Consider the following 12,268-nt stretch of genomic DNA (forward strand, 5'->3'; position numbering starts at 1 on the left):
ATGATTCCTAAGGCAATCTCAAAGCTAGTTCATACCCACTCCCGTGGCATACAAACCGTTGATTACATGCAAGGCTACCGTCCCCGGATCGCACTTCTAACATGCAACTCCTAAAAGCTCATAGGATTAACGCCCTCACAAATATCAATTCCCTTTAGAATTAAATATATGTGTTCTATGTTCTTAGTTCAGGTAATAATTATCATCTCCCGATCTCAAATTAAAACCTATGATTATGCTAAATTGGTGGCCAATCAATAAAGCAAACAAATGTAACAAGAACATAGAAATGAATAACAATCCAATTAATTGAATCAAACAGTCAGAAATTCAAATCATGTCTACTCCCTAAACCCTGGGAAAAGGGATTCTAGCCACACATAGACATATGACTAGAAATCAAAATCTCAAAAATACAAATAATCATTCAACAATAAAACCGTAGTATAGTTGAGAATCTTCAATCTTGCTCTGCTCCGTTCTCCGTCTCCCTCAGCTCTCAGGAAAAGTAAAATATGATAAAAGATGATAAAAAGGTTGCAGAGAATAAGTTCTTGGGGAGTATTTATATGCCCTAGGTCTTGTAGCTCTCAAAAATACCCAAAATCACTAAAAAAACGAATTTTGGGCGGAAAAACGGCGACTCGCGCGGCCACGTCGCGCGGCCGCGCCTCCAGCCCGCGCGAGGAAACAGAACTTCTGACAGCTTTGCGCAGCGATTTTGTTTTGGCTCGTTCTCCCTCGTCCGAACTCCGATTTATGATCCGTTTGCGCTCACGAACTCCTATCGAGACGAACTACAACTTGCATTTCAGCTAATTCTTCAAAATTCTGCTTTATTATTTCTGAAAATTCGTTCAAACACAAGCAAGTAACAAGTTCTTGACCATAAACGAATATAAGCTCAAATAGACCATCAAACACACAAAATCCTCACAACTAAGCATCAAAAATGACACACCAAGAGGAAAAAATGCATGTTTATCAATCACCAAAAGGAATGGACTCTGCAGAGAAAGGACGATCCTGAGATCTCTGCATTTAATGCGGCTGTACTTCTGGAGTGCGTAGCTTCCTTTGAACGTAGGAGGTTCAGTCCGAGGAAGAATATTTAAATAATACTTGACTTTAGTATCAGTCCGCTGAATCCACGTGGCACGCATTAAGTAATCAGTCGAAACTGATCCTTCGACTGATAAGTCAAATATCAATATTTGACTTAGGCTTATTTGTTACATCAGTCGGCATTCAGTTTTCAGTCATTCGTTCTTCAGTCTTCAGTCTTCAGAACAACAATCTAAACTAGAGAAAGAACTCTAACACTTGAGTTCAAACAGTTCTAGTCTATTACAATTGAAACCTATTGATTTTGGTATCATCAAAACTAGGATTAGGATATTTCATTAAGTTCCCAACAAACCCTTTAACATGTAATCGCATTGTGGCAATCCAAGCACCTTTCCGTCCTGGACCCTATTTACGGGTCCCTAGCGATACATAACCTCAAATCGCATTGTGGCAATCCAAGGACTGTGACGTCCTGGACCCTATTTACGGGCCCTTAGCGAATAATGTAATTCATAACACATATGGAAACACATAATATTAAAATGGACAATAAATAACCACAACGTGTATTGAAATAAATCCCACACCTGAAACTTGAGCTTTGAAAATTAACTTGAGTAGTTCAAATCAAAGTCAACGTCATAGTCGCGCCACACCTAATTACATAGAATGGGACAATGATTTATAAAAAATAATATAAAATTTAAATATATTTATTTTACATAGTATGTGATTATATATATAATATGTGTACATCTCAAAACATATTTAATTGATTGTGTAGTGTTAAATGTGAAAAATATAAATTAGACGTAGTACCTCATAGTGTAGCCGATCACTTTTTCTTTGTATGAATATGTTTATAACTATTTCATTTTATCCTCTATTTATACTATGTAATTAATATTGGGAAAAGGTGCAGATTGGCCCCCGAAGTAGTAGCCCCTATAGCGTATAACCCCTCTTACTCACTGTGTGTGCAATTAAACCCCTGAACTCTGAGAAAATGGTGCAAATTCCCCCCTTCTGACCTAACACCGTTAAGTGTCCGTTAACGTTTGAGTTTAATTGCACCCTCGACTTCAAGGGTGGATCTGCACCTTAATTTTTATTTTTATTTTATAATTTCAGCAACCCACCTTCGGCATCAACTTAACCGCCCCCGTACTCATCGATTCTGACTTGCACCTTGTCAGCTCGCACACGCCCAATCTCTTGGTTGTCAACTGCCCACCACTTACATGCAGCAACGCCACCAGCTTCTTCACCGCCCCGCACAACAACATCTCCTCCAACACCTTAACCTTTTAGGCTTATCTTATGATATTAATTGTGTATATATTTATCTATATAATATATATTTAAATTTTATTTATTTATTTTTGAATAATAATTAAAACTCTAGATAATAATTACTCCCTCCGTCCGCCAAGATTATGTCACAATTACTATATCGGGCGTCCGCCAAGATTATGTCACTTTCCTTTTATGGCAATGGTCCCACCATCCTCTTTAATATTTTATCCTTACTAGCATTCTTTATTTACAAAAAAAACCACTCAAAATTCAATCTCAACCACTCATCTCATAAAGTGGTGGGACCCTTTCTCCACTACATCAAAATCATCACCAATTTTATTAAATCCCGTGGCGAAGCAAAGAGCCATAATCTTGGCGGACAGAGGGAGGGAGTATAATTTTATTTTTGGTTAATTTAATATTTGTAAATTTATTTTAAAAGAGAAAAAAGAATGGATCCGGGTCAGGACTCAAGACCCTGTGAATCTAATGGATCTGGACATGAATCTCATTTTTTTGAACCTAATGGATTTGGACCGGATCCTGACCTAAGTAAAAAAATACGGATATGGATTTGGACCAAGCAGGATTCGATCCAGGTCCACATCTGGAGTTGGTGATGCTGCTGCATGTCGGCGGTAATCAGTCGACGATCAAGAGATTGAGCGCGTGCGAGCTGACAAAGTGTAAGTTGGAACCGATGAGTACGGGGTCGGTTAAGTTGATGCCGGAGGTGGGTTGCTGAAATTAAAATAAAAATAAAATTTAAGGTGCAGATCCACCCCTGAAGTAGAGGGTGCAATTAAACCCAAACGTTAACGGACACTTAACGGCGTTAGGTCAGAGGGGGGAATTTGCACCATTTTCTCGGAGTTCAGGGGTTTAGTTGCACACACAGTGAATAAGAGGGGTTATACGCTATAGGAGCTACTACTTCGGGGGCCAATTTGCACCTTTTCCCATTAATATTATTTTATTTCTTCATAGCTTTGATGAATCATGCCTAATTTTCATAGGCTTGATGATATTAGCTTAATATTCCTCCACGTTTCATGTGGATATGTATAGCATTATATATATTTTCATAAATTAATATTTTATTTTAATATTAATTTATGAAAAGGTAACGTGTATATATATACACATGCATAGTGCTTATGTTAGATTTAATTTAATTAATTTGTGTATTATGTATATTTTAAAAATAATATGATATATATAAAATTTAAAAGATGTTTTATAAAATTTTAAAATACAATAATATAAATTACATTATAAAAACACAAGAACATAAAATTACAACATAAAAATATAAAAATACAAATTACATTATAAAAAGACAATAGCATAAAATTACAACAACATAAAAATACAATAACATTAAACTAATAATATTAATAAACTCTAGAGTTGTTATTTAATTATAAGAGTATTATGTAATGTCAGTTTTTATGTTGTTGAAAGAAATAATCGTTCTACAATATTTAAGTATAGCACTTTATTAATTAATTTTTATCAAAAATATTTAAATTAATTTATATTTAAATTTTAAAATAATTAAATATGATCGAATATAAATATAATTATTTATAAATATATATGATATTTAATAATTAAATTGATAAAATAAAAGCATAAAAATAGAATACTCCATTGTAAAGGGAAATATAGAGTTGATTGTTGGAGATGGAAATTCAAAAACTCTACATTTCAACTCTACGTGAAGGGCCCTCTATAATAGAGGCACCCTTCGAGATGGTGTTTAATTTATTCGCTGCATATTTACATAAAAGACAAATGTACGTACTAGAGGATATTAAGTCTAGATATTTTATTTCGTCAAAGAAATATGCATGTGAAAAAACCTAAGGAAGAGATTATACATTATTTTGCTAGAGAAGATTTAAAACGAAGAATATTTTAATAAGTCGGTTGGCAAGACAAATAAAAGATGCCATATATTTCCTTCTTTCTCTTCTTAGAAAACCAAGTGAGTCCCTTGGCATTGTGCTGCATTTTCTCGAATGACATAGTCTATGCAAATGATTTCGATATACACCATGATTTTGAATGACTCGTTTCCCACAATCCGAAACATTCCTTTCATTCATCATTATATTATATAACGTCTTCAAAAGCATGCATGAAAGTTCTTCCTCCCTTGGTCTCTCTCAACATCATCAAACATGCATAACTGCTTTCCTATGAGAACACAATTTGCAGAAAATGTGACGTTGGATGCATCGATGGAGGTTCCGAAACGCGTGCTCATAGTGATGGACGCGCTCAAAGAGTTCTCCATGGAGATACTCGAGTGGGTGCTCAAGAGCTTCACCTTCGATAATTCTTCGAGGATAAACATCCTCGGCATCACACCCTACCTCAATATACCTTGTAAGTTTCTTTACGCCCTTATATATATATATGTTTATCTTTAACAATCATATACGGAGTAAGATATTTATCATGTTAGGTAGAATGTACTCCCTACTTTTAATTAATAAAATGGGTGGCGATGATTTGTATGTAGTGGAGAAAGGGCCTGACCATTGTAGATAAACTAAGGGTGGTTTTTTTTTTATAAAAAAAAAAAGAAGATATTTGTAAGGAAAAAATGTGGAATGATGTTCTAAAATAAAGGGTAATTGAAATTTTTGTGTGCATTGGCATGCAGTGTCTACCAAGACTTGGTCGGACATGTGGGGCATGGACCTAGAGGATCTTATTCCCTTACTAGAAAAAAATGAGGTCAAGATTGATGTCAAGTATAACAAACTTCAACGACTTCTCGATCTGTGTCGAAAATATGGGGTACGTACGTTTAATCAAATTAATTAGGTTTTTAAATAAATAAATAAGAGTAGCTTAATTTAATTTGCACTTTGCAGGTGGTGCCGGAAATCAGAACAGAAACGGGGCATCCGCTGCAACTGCTGGTGATTGAACAGATCACCACTCTACATGCTACTCTAGTAGTTTTTGATAGGTACGTACATCACCAATTTATTTTTACCATAACTTCAAATTAAAAATAAGTACTACTCTTGAGTCAGAGTTAACCAAAAGATAGTGCAAATAGTAAATAATTTAATTTTAATGATTTATATATTGTCTAATTGAGCTAGCTAGTTTATTCAAATATGTTTGAAGCTAAACGAGTTTTTTTTATGTACATATTTACATTTAAATATCAGCTGATATAAAAATAATTAAATATCATGTATTTTTTTTATAAAGTAAATTATATTGTTTTTATTTTTTTATTTTTTTTAGAGAAGAAAAATGATCTTAATTATTTAGAAAATGAAGAAGATCCCCTTCCAAACATACGCATTAAACACTTGTAATAATTGATTAATGTGAAGTTTATGGATCATATGCAATGCACACACTCTATGCTAGTATCTATAAAATACAAAAAGTTAACTTAAATATTCCCTGAATTAGTAATAACGAGTTAGCCCGTAATTAGGTAGTAGCATTGAGCATTGATCAGTAAACAGCTCAACTCAGTTGGTGGTGTTTAATTATATATCTGCAGGCACCATGATAAGAAGCATATAGAGTACTACGCGAAGAAGATCCCATGCAACATGCTGGTGGTGAACGACAATGGCAAAGCGCAACTAATCAAAAAAGTTCAATGCGATGACTCATCGTCTTCTCCTGCGCCTTCCATTTCTAAATCACAACTCACTCCCAATAATATATAAATGCTATATGTTTCATTTCCAATAACACTGCATTCTCTTATCATACCAAAAATCAGGGATAATAAAACATGATTTTTTTTCTATAGTCTCCACCTTTTCTGTTCAAAGAGATGAATGCACCCTAAAGATTCACTTATATCAACAACATCCATTTTTGAGCAGGAGTAGTACTTCCAAAAAAGCAGAACAATATATCATACTGCATTTATTTTCCTCATAGCTTGTGCAAAGAATTTGCCTAAAAGTATATTCGGTATTGCATCAAGAGTTAATATTCAACATTAGCTATGAACTGAACACAAGTAATTGCTCTACTTGAGAGAGAGGAACTCCATCAGTGGCTTATCCACCTTTTTTTGGCCAACCCGAAATCGGACCTTTACCAGCTCCTCTTCGACCACTCGGCTGCCAGTCCGTATATTCAGGAAAGAATGTCATAGCAGTGTCGTCGCCTTCACTAGGAATCAAAGGAACATTATCCCCTGGTGGTTGTGATGAAGTAGATGCCTTGTGAGCTTGCATGGCCTCTGAAAACCACGGAGTTCCCTCCTTGGCATAGAAAAGAATATACGCCTCCTGGGTGAGAACATGCTCTTCATCTACCCGTTTAATCTGCACAAGTACAAGTGGTCAGCTATCAAATATAGATGAATTTACAAAACAGAGTAATATAAAAGAGTTTTCAGTGTATTACCATCTCATCATTAAATTCGTACCAATCAGTGGCAGATACACGAATGAAGCTATAGTAGTGACCTGAGATCGTTGTCTGCCCCATGTGCACTACAATAGCATAGAGATGGTACTCACACTTCACCTGCAAAACCAGCAGAAAGAGGCATTGGGACACAACAAAAAGAAAATCCTGCTTCTTCTTTGGAATCAATAAGCTAAAAGAAAACTCACGTCTTGTGTAACAGTGAATGTAACCAAGTCCATCTCCAACGGAAATGGCAATTCACGTATGATTTTCTGCACTCCGTCAAACCTCTTCAGTTGAAATGTAAGAATATGCGGAAGCTGATCCAGCTGAATATTGTGCACGGTTTTTTCACCACTCGTCCCACACTTTTCACAACGATAATCACTTACTTCATTCTCTGTGTATTCTCGGAGAGCATTCAGGAGACTGTAAGCATCCTTCGTTATAGGTAATTGCAGGTCTAACATATCCTCTGGCTGCCCAGTAAAATTACGACATGCACGACATGTGTACTGCAAGTAATAAAGAAACTATAATGGAAAACTATAATGGAAAACATTGCAAGTCACAAACAAAATAGGATAAGAAATCATGCCTTGTTGAAAAGACGGCCACCAAACACTCGTCTGATGAGTGCAGTCCCATCCGCATGACACTCCATTAGTACACTCCGCGCCTTGGAAAGGAATTCATGAGCATCAGCCTGTAGACCTTTTTGGAAATGTTCTGAAAAGTCTAGCAGTCGAGTCAAAGAATCATAGAGCAAATAATCAACGAAATGTGTAGAGTAAGCTGCAAATGACACCCGAGTTCAAGCTTGAGCTCGAGTGTCATTGATTGAAGATCTACATATATCTAAGTAGACATTAAAAAGGTGATACGGTGCATATTCGAGACTAGGGTGTTAGGCGCAACATATGGCAATCCCGTAGTTAGTAATAGAAATAGATCTTGGAGGCAACACCACGGACAGAAGAGTGTCTGGTCATCACCTGCAGTTGATATAAAAAAACTTCAAAAAGAGATTGCGCCAAATAACTCTCCCACTCAAGAAATTATACCAAAATCAGTTCACAATAACAAATTCACACACTATGAACCCACATTAGCATTAAACATACTTACAAGAGCACTTTGAACGAATGCCCTCCAAGAATGGCACCGTATGCACCAAGCATTGCAGAATCGCATTAATGAAGCATGTATTGTTTATATTCGACAGCCCTCCTCCCTGCCAATAATACACACACTTATTTATCTCTAGTAAACCATAATACACATACATATATAATATCACTCAAGAGACCAGATCAATGGCTTACTATTAAAGCATAATCCATCCTTGGCTGCTGCGTAGGAATCTCAGGTGGAGGCCTGAATGCATCTTCTTCCCTCAAAAAAGTCTGGCAGGAAAATCAATGTCATGCACAAGTATCAATCTTATATATAACCAAATAAACACCATATTCGGGTTAATATTACTCAAGAAACAAGATCAATTTGCTTACTGTTATATCAAAATCTTGTGTTCGATACGTTTGACTCGGAGGAGGTGAAACATCGTATGGATCAAAATCCTCATAATTCTGGCAGGCAAGTCAATGTCATGCATCACCATTAATCTCACAAAACCAAATAAACTCTATATTAAGGATAACACTAATCAAGGATTAGGGTTAGTAGGTTACTGTACTATCGAACCCATCAATCTGCATATTCTGGAGCAGAGGGGGAGGCTTGCTGAGTGCAGCTACCACAGATTCCTGGCAGGGAAATAAATTTCACACATAATTAATTTATCAACCACCAAATCAAGTATCAGTAATCAAGAAACCAGATTAATGGCTTATCACTTGATCGAGCGCCTCTTGCTCTTCCTCAGTCGGAGTTGTTGGCCCGGTTTCACATACTTTCAAATTTGCCTGGTCAAGAAAAAATTAAACGCACATTAAATCAAGTTATCAGCGATCAAGAAACAAGATTAAGCGGCTTACATAGGCACTAAGATCGACGTCGCCGTCGCCGTCGCCGTTGCCGTCATCCTCCTCACTAGACGAGACATAAAGGCCCTTGACAAAATGCGATTCTTTGGGTTGAGTATAAGGAAACGGAGCGAAAATATTTCCCCACGGGAAGTCGGCAATCGAGGCGCACAATTCCTTCTGAGCCTGTGTGAGCTCGGGAGGTCCGCGCGCCGCTTCATCAGTCGAAGTAGCCGCTGCTTTTGGTGATTTCCCAGAGCCTGCGCGCTCCGCTTCACCAGTCGAAGTTGCCGCCTGATTAGGTGATTTCTTAGATCCGGCGAGCTCCGCTTCATCAGTCGAAGTTGCCGCCGGTTTAGGCGATTTCTCAGATCCGGCGCTCTCCGCTTCATCGGTCGAAGTTGCGGCCACTTTAGATGATTTTTCAGAGCCTGCGCGCTCCGCTTCATTGGTCGAAATAGCCGCTGCTTTAGGTGATTCAGAGGCTGCGCGCTCCGCTTCACCAGTCGAAGTTGCCGCCTGATTAGGTGATTTCTTAGATCCGGCGAGCTCCGCTTCATCAGTAGAAGTTGCCGCCGGTTTAGGCGATTTCTCAGATCCGGCGCTCTCCGCTTCATCGGTCGAAGTTGCGGCCACTTTAGATGATTTTTCAGAGCCTGCGCGCTCCGCTTCGTTGGTCGAAATAGCCGCCGCTTTAGGTGATTCAGAGGCCGCGCGCTCCGCTTCATCAGTCGAAGTTGCCGCCGGGTTAGGTGATTTTTCAGAGCCTGCGCGCTCGGCTTCATCGGTTTTAGGTGATTTCGGAGAGCCTGCGTGCTCCGCTTCACCCGTCTTGTTGGAATCCATCGAAGCGCGGTGAAAAGAAATCGAAGATTGAAAGCTCAAGAATTGGTAACTGCTTTGTGTGGAAAAGTATTAGCGAATTTCGAATTCCAGAAAATGGATTTGGGTTTTGTAGAGATTGGTGTGGGGAAATGGGGGTTTTAGGAGTGAGAAAATGAAGAAACAATATTCCGTTGAGAATTTGAAAAGCGAGGGAAAAAGTTTGGATCGGGATTTCGGTTATTATTCCGTTTTGAAGTTAGAGAGAGGACCCTCGATTCCCTTTTCCTACGTGTCAAATTGGAATATTTTTAGTTAATTATTGATTCTATTGCTTCAAAAAAAAAAACTCAATAGTCTATTTTAATTATTTTAAAGTTGTTGAGATTCGTTTTATGTAAATAGTATTCATACCAATGTAGTTATGTATAAATAGTACGGATGTCAATGCAGCCCGGAACCCGTGGGCCAACCTGAATATCCCGACAAAATTAGAGGGTTAGGGTTGAAAAATCGCAACCCGAAAAAACCTCCAGCCCGATTAGCCCGTACCCAACTAACCCGAAACCCGATAGGGCTAGCCCGAAAACCCGGTGGGCTGACGGAATTGTGACTGATGCTAACAGTTACAACTTCTGCTATGTTTAGATCTATGGTATTTGCTTAAATATATATATGTAGCCTCATTAAAAAAGTGAAATTAATTAGTTAGAATATATATATATGTGTGTGTGTGTGTGTGTGTGTGTGTGTGCAATCTCGTTAAAAAAAAGTGAAATTAATTACGGATTTTTTGTAGAAATTGATTATTAGTATCTCATTAGTTAGAAATTAACTATTAGTATCTCATTTTAAAGTGATACCAATTTTTTTTTTTTTCTGTCAATGAGACGTGCATGGCAAATCCACTAATTATTCAGTAATAATCCAGATTGATTCTAGTGCATTGATACATGTTAAATTTTACTATCTCATTTTAATATAATTTTGTTTATGTAATCTTGAATATCTTATATTTTTGCATTTCATGTTTTGCTATATAATTTATATCTTTAATATCTATGTATATTTTGTACATTATACATTATATCATTAGGAATAATAAAATACAAATGATAATTTTATTTTTACGCCTTTAACCTGATTAGCCCGATGGGCTAGCCCGAAACCCGAATGTTTAGGGTTAGGGTTGAAGATTTACAACCCGAAAAAATCTCCAACCCGATTAGCCTGCACCCGACAAACCCGGAACCCGATATAGGGCTAGCCCGAAAACCCGGTGGGCTGGCCCGATTGACATCCCTAATAAATAGTAAGCAAATAACGATATTAACGTTCAGTTTTAAGATTTTAATGCATGAATGAATATAATACTTCAAAGTATTGTCGCAAGTGTGAGATTCATAGTTAAAACATTTAATTAGGGTCTAAGATTTTGTTGACGGTAGTACTAGTTACCTCCAAATATAGAATGGTAACTACATTTATTTTATAATTCAATTTTTTGTGTAGATAATCGTAAAATAGGATACACGGATAAAATTATAGTTCGATTTGAACAATGATATATTACACTAACATATAGTAAAAGGAAATAATGATCTTCTTACAAGTTATATAATTATATCTTTTATATACTTTAGGACTCGTTTGCTATACATGGACCATGGTAAGAGATTTTGTCAGTTTTATATATCTGCGTACACATACAAAAAATCTATAAGTTGTCCATTAATATAGTGAGCAACAATGATGTGGTAGCCTATGTTAGCAAATATTACATTTTATTTTATTTATAATTGTGATTACAAATTTAGAAAAATGAGAATAAAAATATGGGGAAATGCCACATAGGATGTAGAATTAAGGTGGCGTGTGTATTATAATTTGCTATTATATATTAATAGATTAAATATTAAGAAGAACCTTTGAATTTATACTTCATCAAAAGTACATATGCATAGTATTAATCTTAGAGCAATTATATCAAGAAGGAATTAGTTCACATACAACATTCATTTATCAAACAAAGCCATGCGTGTATTTGTTCCTTGTTTTATAGCACCCAAATCAACTGTAGCTCCATGATATGGTTTCCCTCGATTGAATTGTAGTTCAAACTTGTCATGTAAATTGTAATCAAAGAAAAAACAACCCATATCTGAATTTATATACTTCTTAGTGATTTTTTAAAATGGTAAATCCAAATAGCTTATAATAAAATCCATCCACATGCTCTTCATAACCACCACAATCGAGTAATAGGAATAACATAGTAGTAATTTGGAAACAAATATATACGACATAGAAATAAACCTGAAAATTCTAGATTTAAGTGGCAATAAACCTGAAAATTTGAGATAACTGCAGATTTTCTATAGGGCAGGAAGAGATTTATATGAAAATATATAATTTAGATTTTAATGTAGAAATAGATCGCGGGGGTTGATAAGAGGAGGTTTAATCTCTCAATGAGGTCAATAATACTAACAATATAACCAAGTTTACAAGGAGGGAGCAAATAACTTGAAAACGATAAGACAAAGCATAACTAGTACTTTTGGACCAGAAATAAGCTAAAAATAACATGAGACGAAGAGGGTGTTTGGCTAAGCTTATTTTAAAGAGGTTATAAGATATAGTTTCCTAAAAGCTTATAAATTATCAAAGTGTTAGGATAA

The 12,268-nt window shown here is 36.3% G+C and overlaps 2 protein-coding genes across 2 annotated transcripts; one reads left to right on the forward strand and one right to left on the reverse strand.

Moving 5' to 3' along the window:
• The first annotated feature begins 4,493 nt into the window (after positions 1 to 4,493).
• Positions 4,494 to 6,165, forward strand: LOC130994558 (uncharacterized). The gene is made up of 4 exons (XM_057919602.1): positions 4,494 to 4,761; positions 5,042 to 5,178; positions 5,256 to 5,353; positions 5,909 to 6,165. Exons 1-4 carry the CDS (start codon positions 4,554 to 4,556, stop codon positions 6,078 to 6,080), a joined length of 615 nt encoding a protein of 204 aa, XP_057775585.1. The 5' UTR covers positions 4,494 to 4,553; the 3' UTR covers positions 6,081 to 6,165.
• Positions 6,166 to 6,271: 106 nt separating this feature from the next.
• On the reverse strand, positions 6,272 to 9,766 carry LOC130994557 (ubiquitin carboxyl-terminal hydrolase 21-like). Its single transcript, XM_057919601.1, has 11 exons — positions 8,778 to 9,766; positions 8,637 to 8,705; positions 8,472 to 8,546; positions 8,292 to 8,369; positions 8,106 to 8,186; positions 7,909 to 8,014; positions 7,665 to 7,775; positions 7,379 to 7,518; positions 6,987 to 7,295; positions 6,775 to 6,897; positions 6,272 to 6,692 (listed from the first exon to the last, which is right to left on the reverse strand). Exons 1-11 carry the CDS (start codon positions 9,609 to 9,611, stop codon positions 6,423 to 6,425), a joined length of 2,196 nt encoding a protein of 731 aa, XP_057775584.1. The 5' UTR covers positions 9,612 to 9,766; the 3' UTR covers positions 6,272 to 6,422.
• Positions 9,767 to 12,268: the final 2,502 nt, after the last annotated feature.

This window comes from Salvia miltiorrhiza, chromosome 7, assembly GCF_028751815.1.
Source record: "Salvia miltiorrhiza cultivar Shanhuang (shh) chromosome 7, IMPLAD_Smil_shh, whole genome shotgun sequence".
Classification (NCBI taxonomy): domain Eukaryota; kingdom Viridiplantae; phylum Streptophyta; class Magnoliopsida; order Lamiales; family Lamiaceae; genus Salvia; species Salvia miltiorrhiza.

Bases quoted from the DNA above. Each gene is read 5' to 3' on its own strand.
- LOC130994558 (XM_057919602.1), top strand. From the start codon at position 4,554: ATGCATAACTGCTTTCCTATGAGAACACAATTTGCAGAAAATGTGACG. The intron at 5,179-5,255 runs GTACGTACGTTT...TGCACTTTGCAG, and splicing joins ATCTGTGTCGAAAATATGGG to GTGGTGCCGGAAATCAGAAC. The intron at 5,354-5,908 runs GTACGTACATCA...ATATATCTGCAG, and splicing joins ACTCTAGTAGTTTTTGATAG to GCACCATGATAAGAAGCATA.
- LOC130994557 (XM_057919601.1), bottom strand. From the start codon at position 9,611: ATGGATTCCAACAAGACGGGTGAAGCGGAGCACGCAGGCTCTCCGAAA. The intron at 8,706-8,777 runs GTAAGCCGCTTA...TTTCTTGACCAG, and splicing joins ACGTCGATCTTAGTGCCTAT to GCAAATTTGAAAGTATGTGA. The intron at 7,296-7,378 runs GCATGATTTCTT...TATTACTTGCAG, and splicing joins GTGGCCGTCTTTTCAACAAG to TACACATGTCGTGCATGTCG.